Raw genomic sequence first — 20,241 nt, 5'->3', positions numbered from 1 at the left:
GGACACTAAGAGCTGGACATGACTGAACAATAAGCCTTGGAACCTTCATTGTTTTCCTTTCTTTCTTCCCCTCTTCTGTAATCATTTTTATCTTATCAATTTGTATTGCTAAATGAATGAGAATGAAGACAAAGAAATGCTTAGCTGGCTAAGAGGTAGCATCTTAGCTAATGCTACCAAATTTACCCCTATCCAAAACAAACAAACAAAAACCAGACTCCCTGTCCAATAGGACTGTGGCTGATGGATTCACACTTAGATTTGGAAATATTTTAACCATCACATCTGTTTCAAGATGTTACGAGGAATAGAACTGAGTTTAAGTGTATTTTCTTTGGATGAAAGCATGTAGTAAAACTCTGTTTATACTTATCAGATTGCTGATTGTAGAATGGTAGCTTGATAGTTTGTAGGTAATCATAATTGGGTGGCAGAATAATATATTTTTTAATATATGCAGTACTTTTCATAACTTTTTCTTTAATGACAACAGCTGTCTCTTCCTGTCTGTCTAAACCTATTGATAATGATAATAATAATGATGACGAAATAATCAAGCTTTGGGGAAGCTTGTTGTTGTAGTGGATAAAGCACCAGCCCTTAAGTCAGAAGGACCTGAGTTCAAATTTGGCTGTGTGATCCTGGGCAATTCACTTACCCCAATTGCCTTGGCAAAAAAAAAAAAAAAAAAAAAAAAAAAAGAAAGAAAGAAAAAATTCTTTCCATAAACCTATAGCAATGTCTAAGACTGTCAACTTTCCATCTTTCACTGACATAAGATCTAAAACTAAAGTAGCGAACTCCTCTGTGATTCTGAGCTGTTATGGGACTTTACATGAAATCTAGCAATTTTGCCCAGGTATATTTAGCTGATAATGGCTGGACTGCTCTTATGTCACAGTAATTAGGAAGAATTTCAGAGACATATACTTCATTCTCTTTTAGAATGGGAATGAAGAGAGAGAGCCTGTCACTTAATGTTCCTCTTTTCTGAAGGAAAAGTTTGTCTAGCACAGAAGACACACACACACACTCTCTCTCTCTCTCTCTCTCTCTCTCTCTCTCTCTCTCTCTCTCTCTCTCTCTCTCTCTCTCTCTACCAGAAGGTAATCCCATACAGATTGGAGATGTTCCAACAAGTGAATGAGAGGGGTGTGAGCAAGTGTGGACATGTGGGAAAGACTTTATTGACTAAGTTGAGTATGTGGTGATTTGAAACTCTAAAGCATTTTCTTTTGTTTGATGGCATAGATTTGTACATAAAAACCCCTATTTATAGGAAGGTAATTCAATTAAAATGAAATAGAGAACTTATTTTCTGTCATTTGTATTTATCTCCTGCAAAGCAGGCTCTATTCTGAAAGAACAGGCACAGACTGTTTTTTTCCCCTCAAGCTCCATCCTGTCCTAAGAACTTTTGTAATTATATTTTCTATTTTTATTTATTCCATCTTTGTCTTTCCACTCTGTGTTAAAGGCCGAGTTGTCCTTTCTTGTTTGGTGATTACTTAAGAGACTTCTTTTAAGAGCAAAAGCAATGGGGTATCACAGGTGTTCACCAAAGATTTCAGTGACTATTCCTTAGATGAAACAGGTTTATACAAGTCCCTTTCATGTTCAGAACAGAGACCAGGTTGCTCACTCTGTCTCTCCTTCTGTCTCTGTCTCTCTTTCTTTCTCCTTTTCTATTCTACACATGCTACTGCCAGAGTTATATTTTTGTCATTTGTCTTTTAGTAGTTGGAAGGAATATTAGGGATCCTTTAGTCCAACCTTCTCATTTTAGAAATGAAGAAACTGAGGGAAGAGAGGCCAAAGGATAAATTCCAAACTGAGCCCATTGGCCATGAGTACTACCAGGTGAAGGGATGGAGGAGGGAAGAAAGAGGGAGGGTGGAAAGGCAGTAGATCCTCAACAGTGGCCAGACTTGGTTCAAGCCTGATTCCTACCTGTGACCTAGCTAGAGGCACTAAAACAAAGGAAGATGTATGACTCAGAAGTTTGAGTGAGCCTGAGAAGAAAAAAGCAGGAAATCTTGAATGGAAACACCATTTGTACCATTTGTGAACCAATGACCCTAACCTTGGCTAAGAAAGGGGCTGGTGACCCATCTGCATGAGAAAACAGGAAAGCCCTAAGAGAAACTGGACATAAAATATCATTAGTATCAGTTGCTGAAAGGGTCTGAAGCTCCATAAAAGCTACCATCCATCTCTCCATTCTCCCATGTTTTCCTGATTTAAAATTATTTGTTTTCTTCCAAGAACTAGCATTCAAGATGAATATGTCTTAGTGGTTTTCTAGATTTTAAAAAATTACTAGCACTTTAGTTTGCCTGGGACATGTGATTAAATTTTTTTATGTGTTTTACATGTTCCTTTAAGAAATTTTTTTTTAATTTGAAAAAATTAAAGAAATTAAATATTACATTTGCATATGTGTGTGTGCACAGACACACACATGTTCAAAAGACATCCTTGTGGATACCTGCAAAGAAAAAGGTACTATTTTCTATATCCATACCTGAGTGCTTCAATGTCTCTGTAAAATCCTGGCCTGTGTGCTCCCACAGATCCCCCCACATAAAGTCTATCCCACATTCTGGAAGCTATCCTCTAGATAGCTTTGTATTTTGTGGGTGCCTGACCTTCAAGAACTTCCATCTACAGTATGGATAAGATATCTTGTTAGAGCAACTAGGTTCTCCATCTTCTGTCCTTCTCTGTTTTTTGTTTGTTTGTTTGTTTTTTAATACACATTGCTTTCTGAATCATGTAGGGAAAGAAAAATCAGAGCAAAAGGGAAAAAAACATGGGAGAGAAAAAAAAAACACAAACAGAAACAAGAAGTGAACATGGCACGTGCTGATTTACATTCAGTCTCCATTGATCTTTTTCTGGATGCAGATGGCACTTCCTAACCGGAGTCTATTGGGATTACCTTGGATGTCCTTCACTCTTGCTACATGGCCAGGTTGCCTCCTTTTCTAATTGGTGACATATCTTATGCTATTTCTTCCTGATAGGTCAATAGCAAAAATATGTCTATGTTCTTTAATCCTACCGTCTATATTGTCATTGCCATTAAGGTTACCCACAACTTTGTTCTCAGTAATAGTAATGTTCCAAAATTTGCCACTACATAGCATCACCAGAAGAACCCTTATATTAAAAAGATGTAGGTTTGCTTCACAAAATGGTTTTAGATCATCAGAAGAACTGTTATTTTTTTTTTAAACTTAATTTCACCCATTCTTTTCTTCTTCAACTTTGACAGAACATCTTAGTCATCAATGGTCTCCTTATTAGATATAATCCTGTTGTAGTAATTTAATAGACTGGCTTTGCAACCATGCATCCTTGTCTGGACAAGGATTTTTCATCTATGCCATTTTTCCTGTACAGATTGCTAGGCCAATTTTTAAAAATAATTTTCAATTTCCCTGAGAGGGCCCTCTAATACTTTGGACTTTGATGCAATCGGCACAATATCATCTGTAAACAGAAGTATTTGTCTAAAGGATCGTTTTTTTTTTCCTACCACTTGGACTCTGTGTGAGACATCATTCAGATCAGAGACTGACATTTTTTTCTTTCATTCTTTTTTTTTTTAAACAATGGTAGAAATATGTTAAATCCAATATATGTATGTATATATATATAAAGTTATCGTGCTGCACAAGAAAAAAAAAGCAAAATAAAATGCAATTAAACAGCAACAAAAAGAGTGAAAATGTTATGTTTGGTCCATACTCAGTTTCCATAGTCCTCTCTCTGGGTCTAGATGGCTCTCTTCATCACTGAACAACTGGAACTGGTTTGAATCATCTCATTGTTGAATATGGCCACGTCCATCAGAATTGATCATCGTATAGTATTGTTGAAGTGTATAATTATCTCCTGGTTCTGCTCATTTCACTCAGCATCAGTTCATATAAGTCTCTCCAGGCCTTTCTGAAATCATCCTGCTGATCGTTTCTTACAGAACAATAATATTCCATAACAATCATATACCACAATTTATTGAGCCATTCTCCAACTGATGGGCATGCACTCAGTTTCCAGTTCCTAGCGCTACAAAGAGGGCTGCCACAAACATTTTGTCACACACAGGTCCCTTTCCCTTCTTTAGTATTTCTTTGGGATACAAACCTAGTAGTAGCACTGCTGGATCAAAGGGTATGCACAGTTTCACAACTTTTTGAGTATAGTTCCAAACTTTTTTCTAGAATGATTGGATCCATTCACAGTTCCACCAACAATGCAGTGGTGAGGGACTGACATTTTTTCAAGGTTATATTCAGCAAATGATGTGGAAAAGGTCAGATAGGTAAAAGGAATCAGGAGAGAGTGATATCTCAAAACCAAGAGTGAAGCAAGTCCCTGGGAGGAGAGAGCAATCAACAATGTCCCAAGACTGAAAGAGGTTAAGGAGAATAAAGATTAAGAAAAGGCTGGATGATATTTGTAAAGTGCTTTGAAAACCTTAAATGCTAGGTAAACACTAGGTTTTTTTTTTTTTTTCAATAATGTATAAATTATTTTGCTGCTTCTAATCATTTCTTTGCATCAATTGAACCAGTTCTCTCTGCATCAATTCATATGGGTCTTCTCAATTTGCTTCCTAATTGTCCATGATATTATTTCTTATGGCACAATATGCCATAATATTTAGCCATCCCGATGGCTACCTCCTTAATTTACAGGGTTTTCTGGGTTTTGTTTTTTCTACTACAAAAAAGAGCCACTGCAAACATTTTTGTACATATAGGTCTTTTTTCTTTGATCTCTTTAGGATATAAATTAGTAGTGCTATTTCTAGATGAATGGTTAGTAATTTTGGAGGCATATTTCCTAATTGCTTTTCAGGAATAATGGACTGATTCACAGCTCCACCAACAATGCTTTAGTATCCCTGTTTTCCAGAAGTCCATTGATCACTTTTCATTTTTGTAATCTTTGCCAATAGGATGAATATGAGGTGGAGCCTCAGGGAAGCAATTCAGTTTTAAGAATCTTCTATGTAAAATGCATTAAGCTAGGTACTGGGCATAAAAGGACAACAAAGACAAAGAAAATGAATGAAATGTGTGTTTGTAGAGCATCTGTTATGTATCAGATATTATACAAAGCTCTTTATAATTATTAACTCATGTAGATATTCACATTTTACAGTTGAAGAACTGAGGCAGAGATTTGCTGACTTGTCCAGGATTATATAGCGAATAAGTATATGAATTCACATTTGAACTCGGGTCTTCTTGATTCCAGATCTAGTACTCTATCCGCTTTACTACGTAACTGACTCATATGATGTAAGAAGCTTACAATTTACTGATCTTGAACAAGCACAAGACTCCTTGTTAAAACATTTTGCTCTACTTAGCAGGTTGTTTGCCACTACATATTTTAGCTTTGTTTTATAAATCTAAAGTTTAGCCCCAATGTGGGTTAAATTGAGCTTTATGGAATCTGACCAATAGTTATACCATTTTCTCATTAAGTAATTCTAATTTAATAAACATTTTTCAAGTACCTATTATGTACAAGGCTCAATGCTGGAACCTGAAGGTATAAAGATTAAATTGCTTTTCTACTCAGTGGGGGAGCAAAGGGGATTTAATATTTTTCCACACATAGCTAACTATACAAGGAAGGGTGTGATGGGTACAGAGGAGAAGTTCCTTTTAACTGAAGACATAAGGCAAAGCTTTACGGAGGTGGCGTCTGACATGAATTATGAACAAGTAAGCATGATTTTGAAAGCTAGAAATGGAATGTATTCCAGGAATAGTGGTGGGATATAATATTAGATGTTATAATATTTGGCTTTGGTTATAATTTTACTCTTCACATTTTTATGAAACAGTGTGTTTAAGGGAGATGTGTAAGCTCAGAGGAGAATGGCATATTAAGCTTAGGGAACAGTTAGTAGTCTAATTGACTGAAACCTACAGTATATGAAGAATTATGTGACCAGAAAGCATATAAAATAAAGCTAGAAAGAATGGTTAGAGGTTTAAATACCAGGTCTAGGAGTTGGCATTCTATTCTATAGGCAGTGAGGAACTTCTCAGAGTTTCTGAGTGGTTAAAGTAACCAATTTTGTTATAAGAGGTGGATTGGAGACAGAAGAGATTAGAGCCTGGCAGGTGGGATAGGGGCTGTTGGCAATAATCAAGGTGAGATCTCCAGACAGAGAAGCAGTCAATTAAATATATGCATGATGAGAAACAGTTTTGAACTTGAGCAATATGGGAAATTGTTTTGCTTAACCATGTTTATTTATTATACAAATTTTGTTTTGTTTTTGCTTTTTCCTTTTTAGTAGGGAAAAAGGTGGGAGAAAGAAAAAATGCTTGTACATTGAAAAAATTTTAATTGTCAAGGTGAGAGTTGATGGTGATCTATGATGATCTATTTATAGAATTCCTTAGTAAGTGGCATCTTTGTCAGATTAACATTTCAGATTGTGTTTGTGTTGTCAAAGAAGGTTTATTAACATTTGGACATCTCTTAAATCAGAAGAGTATAAAATCATAATTACCAGGAAAATGGAGACTGATAGGAAAGAAATTGCTTGAGTTAAATATCAGAAAAATCAGATGAACATGATTATTATTCCTATAGGCCTCTGTTGGTTTTATCTGAATGGGAATATTTGTGACAAGGAAATAAAATGGCAAGCAAGTTAAGGTCATCTGGAGAGTGGCTGCTGTAAACTGAATAAGAAACCTTACCTCTGCTGTGTGGGAAGGACAAGCATTGATTACTCTCCTCTTGCCAAACAAAAAGTTTCAGACAGCAATCTTTTACGGGACTATTTCTACTTCATTAAAACCACTGTTCTGTTCTTTTTTTTCTTTTCCACTCTCCTTCCCTACCCAACACATAGGACGATGAAAGCCTGAAGCACCTTACCCATGAAGAGAAGGATGTCATCCTGTTTTTTGAAGAGACAATTGATTCCCTAGAAGATGACTTGGAGGAAGAAGCCCTTTATGATAGTGGTATCCACTGTCATTCTCCAAGGTCACTGGAAGAGAGTACTTCCAGTCATTCTGAGCCAGAAGATATCATTGACTTGGTGAAGCCGATACCTGAGGATCAAGAAGGGAAATGCCTTCGGCACATGGCCCAAGCAGCAGGTGATGTGCAGCATGAAATACAAACTAACAAGGCTGTTTCCAGTTCCCATTGACTCACTATTGCTCAAGACACACTCAAAAAGTTTTGTTCACACACACACACACACACACACACTTTACACATACTTCACTGGTATAATCAGTGCAGAAACTTGTTGGGGCTTGTAAATTTGTGTTTTTGTATGGCTAGAACAAGTATGTAATAATTGGATTGTCCAGACAAACCAGCACCTTTTGCTGCCCCTATGATTTAGAGAGACCTTTAAGAAAGTACTTAAAGGGGCTGAAGCCATAAACAAAATAAGGAAGTGTGCAAATGACTTTTGAAATTATAACTTTCTCATGAGAGTTTCTAAATTTCTCTCAAGAATTGGCCCAAAATAGTCCTACTAAACAGTGCCTTCCAAATTTATCATGAGGAACAGTAGAAAAGAAATCTAGGAATCCAAAGTTGGGATGCTCTCCCTAATGCTGTCTGCTTGACCTTGGACAAATGATGTAACTTCCTTGGGCTTCATTTTTGACATCAGTAAAATGAAGGATTTTTATTAGATAGCATCAGAGGTCCCTTTCAGCTCTCCTGCTCCTAGGATTCTGTACTTTTTTCCCTGTTTGGCTGCTGCTAATAAGATTTCACCAATTTTCATTCAGACAGCTTATTCAAAGTTCTCTTGATTGATTGTCATGAGTTTGAAAGTCACTCTTCATACCTTTTTTCTTCATAGAAATTGGAGGTTTAAGAAATATATGGTTGTGTGGATATCTATATATCTCTCTATATGGATAATGCCATTTTTCTTTGTAGTAAGGGACAAGAGGAAGTATATAGACAGGGAACTATGTATACCTTTTTCTTATTGGCTTGAAGAGACCATTGTCATTTTAGAGTACCAGAAAGATATTTCAAATATCCAGGATCTGTAATTTCATTGCTACTGGCATTCCCTTATAGACGCAGATCATAACTCCTCTACAACTTAGTATATGGTCTCTTAAGAGTTGAAAAATGGGCCTTCTTTACTCTTAGCAAGATTGGTCCTTGAACAACAGATGTCTATCCCCACAGTTGTACTCAAGACTTGTCCATCTTGGTAGGTCCTGCCAGACCATGTGCCCTTCTGCCATAGTCTTAGCGAATCTGTGCCATGATGAAGCATCAGAGTGAGAAGTTCCTTTCTTTTCTCTCACATTATCCCCTGTCTCCTCCAGTTGTAGAACCTCAAGAATTCTAAAGAGAGTTTTAGAACAATGGTAGCAAATCTCCCAAGGAGTTACTGCTTTAACTTCATGGTTATTTTTTCAAACTTTGATTTGCCACAGCATATCAAAACATAAAGGGCTTTTTGTGAAATATTTTTACATAAATGCTGTTGTGTTTATGTGGACAAGCAATTTTTTTTTTTTTTTAAAGCAAATGGTTCACTTCCTTATTCTAGTAATCAAGAAGGGAACGTGCTGTATTCAGCAACAGAGAATAGGTGGTTTCTGTAAAACCAATAGAGTATCCAATAGTTTTTTGATGGTAACTTGGGCCCATTATCAAGTAAGAAACTACCATCTGAGTCTTCTTGGAAATATATTTCTGACTGTTGGATTGCATTGGCTTTCGATTGCGAACAGAATTGCCCTGCTACTGAAATCTTTAGTTAAGCAGTCAAAGTAACCCCGTCTAGAATCTATGTTGAACTATATAACTGAAGTTGCTTTCAAATAAGCCACTTAACCTTTTAATGTCTACTTCCTCCCCCAACCCCATTAAAAAGGCAAACATAGGTTCTGAGTAGCCTATTAAATGGTAATAACTTAATGAATGATTTAACACTTGATGATGTAATAGTTCCCATTTGTATCATCCAAAATTGAAATACACAATTGGGAAAGGAGACTTAGAGAGTAACGAGGCCTTCACGTGACTGACAAAACCAAATCTTCTGACTTGAAATTCTTACTATCATAATGTATTGATCCTGGCTATGCTCTAATGAAAACAACTCAGGTAATAGAAGATGCCTCAAAAATGCTTAAAAAGTAATAACTTTTAAGACTATTTAAAATTTAATGAAAAGAAACCAGAGAATTTATTTTCAATTAGGAAAATAACATGATGGTTTTCTCTCTTATCTCATTTTTCAGAGTCAGCAAGTGTTGAGAAAGAAAAGGAGCCTGCCCTGGAAGACAAAAAGGAAATAGTTGAGAGCATTTTATTGCCAGCCTCCACCATTCCTGAAAACACCCTTCCTCCAGCCCCTCCCCTTCCAGTCTCAGTCCCTTTGTCTCCCAAGAAAGAGCCTCTCTCGTCTTCTCCCCCAGCAGAGCACCCAAAACTCCTTCACTCTGTACCCACTCCACTTGTGATTGCTCAGAGAATCTCTGAGAGATGGGCAGGAAATGAGAGCTCATCCCCTACATCCACTTCAGTGGAAGGGAGGTTCAATGGATGGAAGACTAGGACCTTTGCTCCACCTTCTGCTCAGAATGGAGAACACTCCCCATGGCACCGGCATGCCCTGGCTTCCCAGACTGTCCCTAAGGTTCATCGCTTCCCAAGTAACATCAGTGTAACTAACAGCGCAGGGAAGGATTTCAACAAGACCATCTCCAAAGCGGCGGTCAACGTCCAAGAACGCAAGGCCCAGGTTCTAGCCAACATCAATGGGGTAGCCTTCCTTGCCCCAGGGGAAATGGAAGACCGGTTACAGAAGAAAGAGCCAGCTGACCAAAAGAGGGATGTCCTCCCTGAGCACGCTGCATGTGACGCCCTGAGCAAGTTGAGCTTTGTCAGGGAAGCTCCAGGCCCAGGAAAAGGGAGACAAATGAGCATTGATCAGTGTTCCAAGGCTGTGCAAACGGAACAATCCACAACTCTACCCAATGGCTACCAGAGCATCCATGATGCTCTGAAGAGTGAGCCCAGCCCATTTGTCTCTACTGGCAAGACAATAACATTCCACCCAGATTCGACTCTGACCAACAAGATCACGCGGCAGAACGCTGCCAAGAGTTTCTATGAACATCGGCAGCCAGATAGTGGCCAGGATGTCAGGAGACGGTCAGGCTCCCTCCCAAGGGCTGTAGGATTCCGACCCCAAGGCATAACAGTGCAATTTGCAGGCCGGGGGTCCACAGAAGAAGCTCGGCGAGAGGCTCTGAGGAAGCTAGGGCTTCTAAAAGAAACTTTGTGATGGATGAAACAGTGAAGGATGCTAAAACAGGAGGCGGTTCTGATGGGCTAGCCCAGTAGAGAACCACAATGGTTCTAATGCTCACAATATTCCCCATCCTCTTAGAGAGCCAAGGTGAGGGGAAAGAAATGTCAGGAGTAACGCAGAGATCATTTACCTCACGGAAGATGATAGGGAGATACTTGGTCTGTAATAAATATAAAAACTTAAAAGCCAATACACCATTCCCAATTTCTGTGCCATTTGTGGGGATGGAGGAAACTGGTGATTAAGCTGTCATTAAGCTTGGACATTGCTATCCCACAATCCTCTGTTTGAACATTGGTATCTACCTGTACAAAATATGCATCCTGCCATACTTTTCAGTCTTCCTTCTTCCACACAGGCAAAATCCAAGAAACGGAGAGGGGGAAGGAGGCAGAGAACAAAGAACAGATCTTTCAAACCCATCTGCTTCGTGGATTGTAAATGCCATAACCTTTTTTTGGGTTGTTTTTATTTGGCATTCTTGAGCCACTCACTTCCTGGCCTCTTATAATCATCTTCTGTCCTGAAGTACCTGGCTTGAAATACCAGTTCTGACTATACCATCTGTGTTTTTCCTTCCATCTTTTTTTTTTTTAAGTAAGGCCTTCTGTTCATATTTTTGATCTTTATTGTGCCGGGTATATCTGTTTTGGAAGGAGAAGCTTGTTTTTAGCACAAAACATGTACTTATTCCCCAACTTCTGCAAATGAATGTGCAATGTGGCTTACATAAGAATTTTTTTTAAAGATTTAAGTGAAGGCTTTATAGTTATATTACTGTAATTTCAGTTTGAAGAGTAGAGAGGGAATGGTGAGGACTTTGATAGGGATGGTGGGTTTAAAGTCTGGTCAGACTGGGAACGCCTACACTCATACATCTATATGTTGCTTCCTAACTTTGGAATCTCCATTCAGCATCTACAGGATACAGCCTCTTCTTCCTATAGCCTTGATGTACTTTTAGCCATCTTCTGTTGTTGGAGTTAAATAACAGAAGAAACTCAAAGGCTACTTGAATGTATAAGGAATGTCCCATTCCTATGATACTTCTGCAGGACAAAAGTGAATCTTTCCTTCAAGCCATTTTTTTTTTTTACTTCTCCCCAATTAAAATGCCCCCTTCCACAAACTCGTCTCCCCCCCCCCCAAAGAATCAAAAGAACCTACGTGAATTTTTTTTTAACAAAAGGAGACATTGGCTGATTATATATTCCCAGAACAGTCTTCAAATATTGTAAGTAGTTATGTAACAAGAAGGGTAAGGAAAAGGAACTGACTCTTTCTCCCTGTCATATGTCATGTATGCCAAGTTGTAGCCAAGAACAAGTTTATTAATACTATTCAAGGATGGAATTTTAAACCTTCAAAAATAGATTGGGAGGGGCCGGACTAGAAGACCCAGGCACAGCCTTTTATTATTCTCTCTTAGCCATCATCGTAGCACAGTTATTTCTTTTCCTGTAAATGTTGCTTAAATTCAAACTTTGAAATGTGCTGTGAAGGAAATTTTCCATAGTATTCAACTTGTCTCATAAATTTTATAAAAAGATTGTACTGAAAACCATGAGTATTTAATACCTCACCCTACTCCACCCCCATGAATTAATCTCATTTGTTATAGAATCTGGATACCATTTAAAACAAGCATTTAACTTCACAGCCTTTTTAATAGTTTATTTTAAAGTTAACTTTGGCATTTAACTTCACAGCCTTTTTAATAGTTTATTTTAAAGTTAACTTTGTTGGTTGGCAACTAATGTCTGAGTGATTCATCAAGGCCACATTTCTCTTAATAGAATAGATGCACTCTGTTTAATCATTCAAAAGGAAGAAGTTGAAAACCATTCCATCAATTGAATCCAAGGGTCCTAACATTGCTGAAACTTTTAAATGATCTATATTTGTAACAACCTCTGAATAAGGTTGCTTTGCCTCTGATTGTTTTAAATCTTTGTCATCCGGTAATTTCATTGAGTTTGAGATGAGTTTTACTATTTTATTATATCAATCTCTTTGATGTTTCTTTGCAAAATAAACTTGGAGATTTTCTTAAGTCCAAGAGGATGATTTTTTTTTTTTTAAACCAGGCCTTTGAAAGTGCCCGGCAAATAGTAGGCACTTAATACATGTTTATTATTAAAGTTAAAACCAAGTCATTAAAGTTATTACATATTAATATAGCATATTAAAGTTAAAACCAAGTACTATCAGATCCTCTTTTTTTCTTTTAATTTATTTATTTTGGTTTGTAATTACACCCACTGTTACTCTCTAAGCTTCAAATCCTGCTTTTTCTTTATGTCTCAAGATGTAGCAATCAAGCTGTATGTTATATGTCAAGTTCAAATTGTACTTTCTCATGAATCTTATTTTGTTATAGATTTTGGTTTCCAGTTATATATGTGTATATATATGTATATATATATATGTATATATATATATATTTTTTTTTTTTCCTTGACATGATTAGTGATCTGACCATGTTCAAGAATCAAGTAGTTCAAACTAGAGCAAGCTAAGTGGTGAAGAAGACAGAGGATCCTTAGGAATCAGGAGGACTTGGGTTCAACTCCATTCTCCAATACTTATTGCCTACATGATCCTGGGAAAATCACTTATCTCCTTAATTCAAATTAGATGGCTTAGTATATAGAAATCAGAACTGAGTTCAAATCTGGCCTCAAACAAGCCTCAGATTCTTTTTCTCTAAAATGGGGATAATTCTAGCACCTAGTTCCCAGGAATATTATGTGGATAAAATAAGAAAAATTTGTAAAGCACTTTGGAAACTTTAAAAGGCTACATAAATGCTCTTTATTTTGCTACTTATATTAGGTGTTGGGACTTCATTCGAAAGCAAAACACAATGAATAGGGGACACCCTTGAAACACCCAGTTTTCCTGATCCAGTTTCATGTTACCTTGGAAACTGTCCCTAACAAATATCTCCTATCTAAGCCCGTGACTTTTAAGCACTGAAATTTTAGGGATAGAATATACAGTTTTACAAACTATGAATGGCAGAATAATCATGTTCAACACACATACACATCCTTATTCCTTCTCCTTTCCCTTTAACTACATTTGCCTCGTGGGGATGAGCATACTTATACAGCTGTTACAGTAACATTCTAGAATAGAAAAATTTGCTAGACTAGAAAAAATGTCAGTTGGAAGAGTAGCTAATAGTAGCTAGTTTGGCTGGACTGTCGAGTACTTGAAAGGGAATGATGTAAAATAAGTCAGGAAGCGTAGACTAGACCAGACTGTAAGAAGCTTTCCAAGATTAGGGACCTTTTGCTCAAGAGCCTGCTTCTCTCCTCTGAGCTACCTTGAATCGATCGAGAAGAGAGCAAGAAAGCATCGGGCTTTAACCCAGGTTTAGCCTTTCCTGAATCAACGGACTTTTTTTTAGTAGACTGGTTGTGTGGGATCCTTCATTCTGGAACGTCCTGACAGAAAGGTTTTTGGCTTAAGATATCTAATTGAAAGTGGCTCCCATGAAGAACGTGGCTGTGTTTGAGTGATGTTAGATGGAACTTAAAGGCTTGCATTTTTTAAAGAGAGAGCTCCGCCTTTTTTCCATGATTTTAAAAATAAATTCCTGACAGGAGAAGCTCTTTGCCAAGAGGGCACAAAGGGGTTCAGTGTTGTGCCTATTCTCAGTTTTGGGATGGTTGGCAAGAAAAAGCAGGGGATGGGGGTGGGAGATGGGCCAGGCCTAGGAGACACAACTTGGTGTAACTCACCCTTATTGAACCTTGTCATTCTCGTGGTAATGTTTTCCTGGTAGAAAGATGATGTGTGTTATTTATATAACATAGCAAGTTTAATAAACATTTCTTTTCCTAAACGACTTCTTGTATTTTTGAAATTTTGCCAAGAGCAGCAGTTGTAAATTATACCACTGGAATAGCATCTACTATTTCCTAACCTTTTTCTCTTCTCCACTGTTTGCTGTGAGTTATCAGCCCATCAGTTACCTTATACCTCTTTTTTCTTTTTTTTTTTTTTTTTTTTTTCTGCCCGACTTATGACAGCTGCTTTAAACCAAGGGGACTACTTTTTTTTTTAACCATTCCTTTTCAAAGAGAAGAATCCCTAGAAAAAATTATAGATGTTTGTCAAAATGAAAGAACTGAACAATGCTTTTCTTTTCCTTTCAAGAAAACTTTCAACTCTCAAATACTTGTCTACACTACCAAAAAGAAAAGAAAAATCACGGATCAAGAGTTGGGAGACTCGAAAGGCTATCTATTCCAACCCCTCATTTTACAAATGAGCACCAGAGCTAAAGTGATTTGGAAAGATCACAGAGAAAAGTGGAAGAATTGGGATTTGAACTCAGAGCTTGTACCTCCCCGTCAGCACTTTCTTCCCCTTCACCCGCATGTTCTCCTTAGCAGCACATGCCATAGTCAGGGTCATACAATATTCAACTTGGGCAGCAAACCTGAGTCCGTAACCCAGTCTTAACAGGATTCAGATTCAGTTCTCACTTTTCATTGCTAATGAGAAGTAACTTGACAACTCCCAAGAATTGGGAACCCTCCCTGACACAACTACCTTAGCAGAGGCAGTAGGTGTCTCATTCCCTTTGCGTGTCTGTGTGTGGCTTGTGTCAGTGTGATTTGGGGGCCTTTTTCAGCTGCATTGTCTCCATGATTTATTCCAAGTAGGAAAGCTTTTGTTGGCTTGGGTTTCGGAGTCACAAGCCCTAGATGCGGGTCTAGGGTCTGATAACTAGAATCACATTATTTTAGAGGCACCTAAGAAGATGTTAAATCCAAACTTCTCACCTTGCAAGTTAAGAAACAGATGACTTGCCCAAAGTCTCATAGCATATTATTGATAGAGTAAGAAAAAAATGCTTTGTCAAGTAGGATGGGGATATGAACAGGTTTTGTTCAGAATATTCCATCAAACTTTTTTCCTCAACTGCATACTATGTGGTAAGTGCTAGAGTAAATGCAAAGTCTAGATATGACGGATTCCCTGTCTTTGTGGAGCTTATAGATTAGAAGGGATACAATAATATCTAACATTTATATATGGGTCAGCTATGAGGCATGGTGGATTCAGCCTAGACACTTACTAGTTGTGTGACTCTTGGCAAATCATTTAAATCTCTTTGCCTCAGTTTCCTTATCTGTAAAATGAACTGGAGAAGGAAATGGCAAACCACTCCAGTATCTTTGTCAAACAAACAAATAAACCCAAATAGGGTCACAAAGAGGAAGACGTGCTTTAAAGCTCTACAAAGAGCTTTATGTATCCTATCCCATCAATCCTCCCAATAACCCTATTATAGGGTGTTATTTTTTCCTAGCTAGTAAGTGTCTGAGACAACATTTGACTCAAGTCTAGCATTCTGTCCTCTACTCCCCTTGATGTCTCTATATAACCTTCAAGGTTTTATATTACAGTGAAGTATATTACTAACAAAAGCATATATCCCAGGTCTGAGGAGAAAGGTGGTAGCCAACTAGAGGTATCAGGGAAGGCTTTATGGAGGAGGCATTTAAGCTAAATTATAAAATGGGTAAGACTTTGGACAAAGATTGGATAGAGTGTGTCTCGGGCACCGTGTAAACAAAGACCCCAAAATTACAGGTTACTTGTCTTAGATGGGAAACAGTCTAGATAAAGTTGGCCAAAACATAGAGTACATCAAGTTTGGGTATCTGGAAAGGTAAGATGGCTCCAAGTAGGGAAGAGCCTTGAATGCTGGCAAAGGGATTTATATTTGGTGGCTGTGCTCATCAGTTCAGGGTCTCAAGAGACAGAAGTACTCTCCATAAGCTAACAGTGCTGTTTATTGAAAGAATATACTCCTTTGTTCAGTGAGGGGATAACAACATAGACATGCCTTGGTCTACCTCATTTGAATGCCTCTCTTTGGCCTAGAGAAAATAATTCATCCCCAGAAGATCAACTCTGTCTAGATAACAATAACCCAAACATGGGACTGACCATAGATCTTAGGGGCTGAGAAATTTTATACAGATGAAGATGAGAGACTATCTCTTCTGGAATCACGTGTAAATGCACAAATCTGAACAAAGCGAGATAACGCTAAACACAAAGGAAGCAGAATTTCTTTGGAGGCAAGGATTATACTCATGATTAAAATTTAATTAGTTAATATGGCCGTCTATCTTAGGATAAAAAATAAAGTGAAAATAATAGGTTTCAACCTGCATTCAGACTCCATCAGTCCTTTCTCTGCTTTCCACATCCAGAGGAAGAACGGATGGAGTCTCAATACAGATCACGCCTATTGTTTTCACTTGATTTTTTATAGCTTTTAAAAAATCTTTGTTTTTCACATGTCTCTTTTTCTAAGCAAATATGACATACAGATTAAGCAGCCTACTTCTATTCTGCTGGCATAATCTTCAAAAAGCAGGGTCATCTTCACACCCAGGAGGAAACATGGATGTGGATCTCTCAGGGAATGTAGAAAGGACCTACAGCTAAGAAAGATGATTCAGACAGACAACTGTTTGGAGGCTTTCCCAGAGTAGCCCCAGGATGGGAACTTAATGCACCAACATAGAAAATGGTTCTTGTGGGTGAGGACTCCAGCATGAAACCAGGGACTGGGAGCCCAGCATCTTTGGAATTACAGCAGCATTAAAATGACTTAAGGTTTTATATTTTGAGGTTAAAGTTTAGAAAGGATAAATTGGAAGAGAAGAGGTAGAATGCAGGAGGCTAATGCAGTAAAAAAAAAAAATAATAACAATACCTACCCATGGTTTTTTCTGTTTGCTCTGATTTTTCTCTCCCAATACAATTCATAAAACAATGTGTATTAAAAATAAATAAAATAAGAAAGAATAATATTACCTACGATTTATATATCACTTTAAGGTTTTCAAAACACTTTACATATATTATAAGAAGCAGCTAGGTGGCTCAGTGGATAGAGTGCTAAGCCTGAAAATAGAAAGAACTGAAAAAAATGAATGAATGACAAAAACCGCTAATGATGCTAGGGTTACATGGAGCGAGTCCAATTCTGAGGTTCTCACACACAAGAGTCATTTTCTCTTTTTGTACATCATGTTTGCACCTTGAGATTACTTTAGGGAAATCTCCAAAATAAAGCTTAGGTATAGATCATGTATAGGCTTTCTCATCTGAGATACATACATACATATGGCCTCAAATACGTAATAATTGTGTGACCCTGGACAAGTCATTGAATCTGTCTGCCTCAGTTTCTTCAACCATAAAATGGGGATAATAATAGATCTCACTTCATAAAGTTGTAATGATCAATAAGTTAATATTTGTAAAGTGCTTAACATAGCACCCGATCTATTTTTGTTGGTTAGTCATTTTTATTTTTGTTTGTTTGTTTGTTTGTTTGTGGTTGGTTATTTTTAAAAGTGTCTAACTCCATTTGGGGTTTTCTTGACAAAGACAGGAGAAAGGTTTGCTATTCCCTTCTCTGGCTCATTTTATAGAGAAGAAACTGAGGCAAATAGGGTTAAGTGACTTCCATAGGATCCCACAGGTAAAAAGTGTCTTTGTCACTCAGGAAGATAAGTCTTCCTGACTCCAGACCCAGACTCTATCCACTGTGCTACCTAGCTGCCACTGCTTGACATATAGTAGGTGCTTAATCCATGCTAGTTTTCTTCCCCTTATCTTATTGATCCTCATAAGAACCCTGAGAGAGAGGTTCTATTATTATCACCACCTTACATATGGGGGAAATTGAGACAGAGAAAAGTTAAGTGATTCCTCAGGATCATACAGCTAATAAAAATCTAGAATACAATTTAGACTCAGATCTTCTTGCTTCATATCCAATATTTTATTCATTATACCACCTAGCTGCCCTGTAATCAGGAGGATAGTAATGAAGACCTGAACTAAGGTAATAGCAGAAGAATATAAAGGGATAGATGCAAGATTGGACAGGAGGGATGAAGAGGAAAAGGAAGTAAAATAGAATTGACAGGACCTAAGAATCCACTAAGTATGAGAAGGGAAGAGGCAAAACTTTAGGATTGGAAACATGGTGCAATCAGCCACATCAGAAGTCAGAGCAGGTTTAAGGGGGAAAGTAATTTATTACAGTTTGAATTCTACCTTAATATAAATGCTGCCAAGTTTTTCTCAACTTCAGTTCACCAAGTAAAATGTTCCTCATCTCACTGAGTGTGACTATAGGCTTTGCTAGTTCTCAAGTGTCCCTTTGCTAATCCCTGGAAGCTATCCACTTCCTCTTTCCCACCCACAGGTCCACAGGAGGGCAGGCATATGAGGGCCACAGTAATGGGAGGTTGAAGTCCTCCTGCATCTTACCTGATGGCAGAATGCCCACTGGGTCTGACTCAGGGCCTGGGCTCCTAGCCTGTAGCCTGGAGTGTGTCACTTTCTAAGTAATGAGGTTGGTAAAGAATTTCTCCTGCCCTCTACCTTAAATAGGATAAACAGGCACTATTCTGTTGCTGGTGGTTCTGACCTGGTTGGGCTGGTGGGATGGGCGTAGTTCTTCAGAATCAAAGGGATTGACTTGGTCACTGATAAGTGAGCTACATTTCATAAACTTTAGCCTCAAAATATTAACACAGGAAGCCTTAAGTTAATTGTCATTTTAATGTAGTTGTAACCTTAAAGATCAGGGCAGTTAAGTGGTGCTCTGGATAGACCTGGAGTCAAGAAGACTCATCTTCTTGAATTCAAATCTGACTTCAGACACTTCGTCAGTATGTGAAATTCAGCCTGTCACTTAACCCTTTTTGCCTCAGTTTCTCATCCATAAAATGAGATAGAAAAGGCAATGGCAAACCATTCCAGTATCCTTGCCAAGACGATCCCAATAGGGTCACAAAGAGTCAGACATGACTGAAAAAAATGAATGAACAACAAAAGCCCCCAATGATGCTAGGGTTACATGGAGCGAGTCCAATTCTCAGGTTCTCCCCCACAAGAGTCATTTTCTCATTTTGTACATCATGTTTGCATCTTGAGATTACTTTAGGGAACTCTCCAAAATAAAGCTTAGGTATAGATTATGTATAGGCTTTCTCATATGAGATTAACTGAGTCTTCAGTTCCTATATAAGCACTCAGAATAATCAATGCATATCATGGAGGACAGCCTTTATTTTAGCCTAGAGAAAATACAGAAGAAAGGAATCACAAGATTCCATAAACAGATACAATAAATATAAACAGATACAACAAACATGCAGTTAAGTAGCAGTCCTTACATTTCAATGAGTTCCTATTTAATATCACAAAGACCTTGAGGGAAAGGAAAGCATGTTGGAACACCTTACCAATAATGCCTTTTACTACCATGCCTGGTCAACCTGCCTAGGAATTAAAAATCCTCCCTCCTCTGCAAGGGAGATTGGAATTCAGCGGCATTATCCCTTGACTACCCTTGAGGGTTATGTATGTGAGCATCCACCCATGTGCTTCTGCAGGATCTCTTATCAATGGCCCAGCTGTTGCCCGGTCTTGTCTTCCAGGTCTTTGGGATCTGATCTGAAAGAGCACAAGTAACTCCCATGTATGTGTTCCTGCTCCAAGTAAATCATTTATCAACTCCTGGAAAAGGAGGAAACTAAATGCACAGGCTTCAATCATTCAACATTTATTAAGCACCTACTATGTGCCAAGCACTGTGCTCAATACTGTGCTAAGTTCCCTCAAACCTTCCCTTCCTCCAGCATACCTTACCCCTCTACCCCCTGCTAGAGACCATAATAGTCACAGAAAACTCAGAAGAAATTGTGTGCTCTATCTTTTATCATGTTTAACATATATTGGATTACTTGCCATCTAGGGGAGAGGGTGGGGGGACAAAGAGAAAATTTGGAACACAAGGGTTTGTAAGGGTCAATGTTGAAAACTTA

General features: G+C 37.9%; 1 protein-coding gene across 9 annotated transcripts in view; it reads left to right on the top strand.

The window, feature by feature from the left end:
* Window positions 1-12,413, top strand: part of PROSER2 (proline and serine rich 2) — a 64,873-nt gene extending 52,460 nt beyond the window's left edge. For all 9 annotated transcript variants that reach the window (XM_074268658.1, XM_074268652.1, XM_074268654.1 and 6 more), the window contains 2 exons: window positions 6,896-7,148; window positions 9,282-12,413. In XM_074268658.1, coding sequence (XP_074124759.1) covers window positions 6,896-7,148; window positions 9,282-10,330 — 1,302 coding nt within the window. In that variant the 3' untranslated portion in view covers window positions 10,331-12,413. The remainder of the gene's footprint in view (window positions 1-6,895; window positions 7,149-9,281) is intronic.
* Window positions 12,414-20,241: the final 7,828 nt, after the last annotated feature.

Source organism: Sminthopsis crassicaudata, chromosome 5 (assembly GCF_048593235.1).
Source record: "Sminthopsis crassicaudata isolate SCR6 chromosome 5, ASM4859323v1, whole genome shotgun sequence".
Lineage (NCBI taxonomy): Eukaryota > Metazoa > Chordata > Mammalia > Dasyuromorphia > Dasyuridae > Sminthopsis > Sminthopsis crassicaudata.
This window is presented reverse-complemented; position numbering and strand designations above follow the sequence as displayed.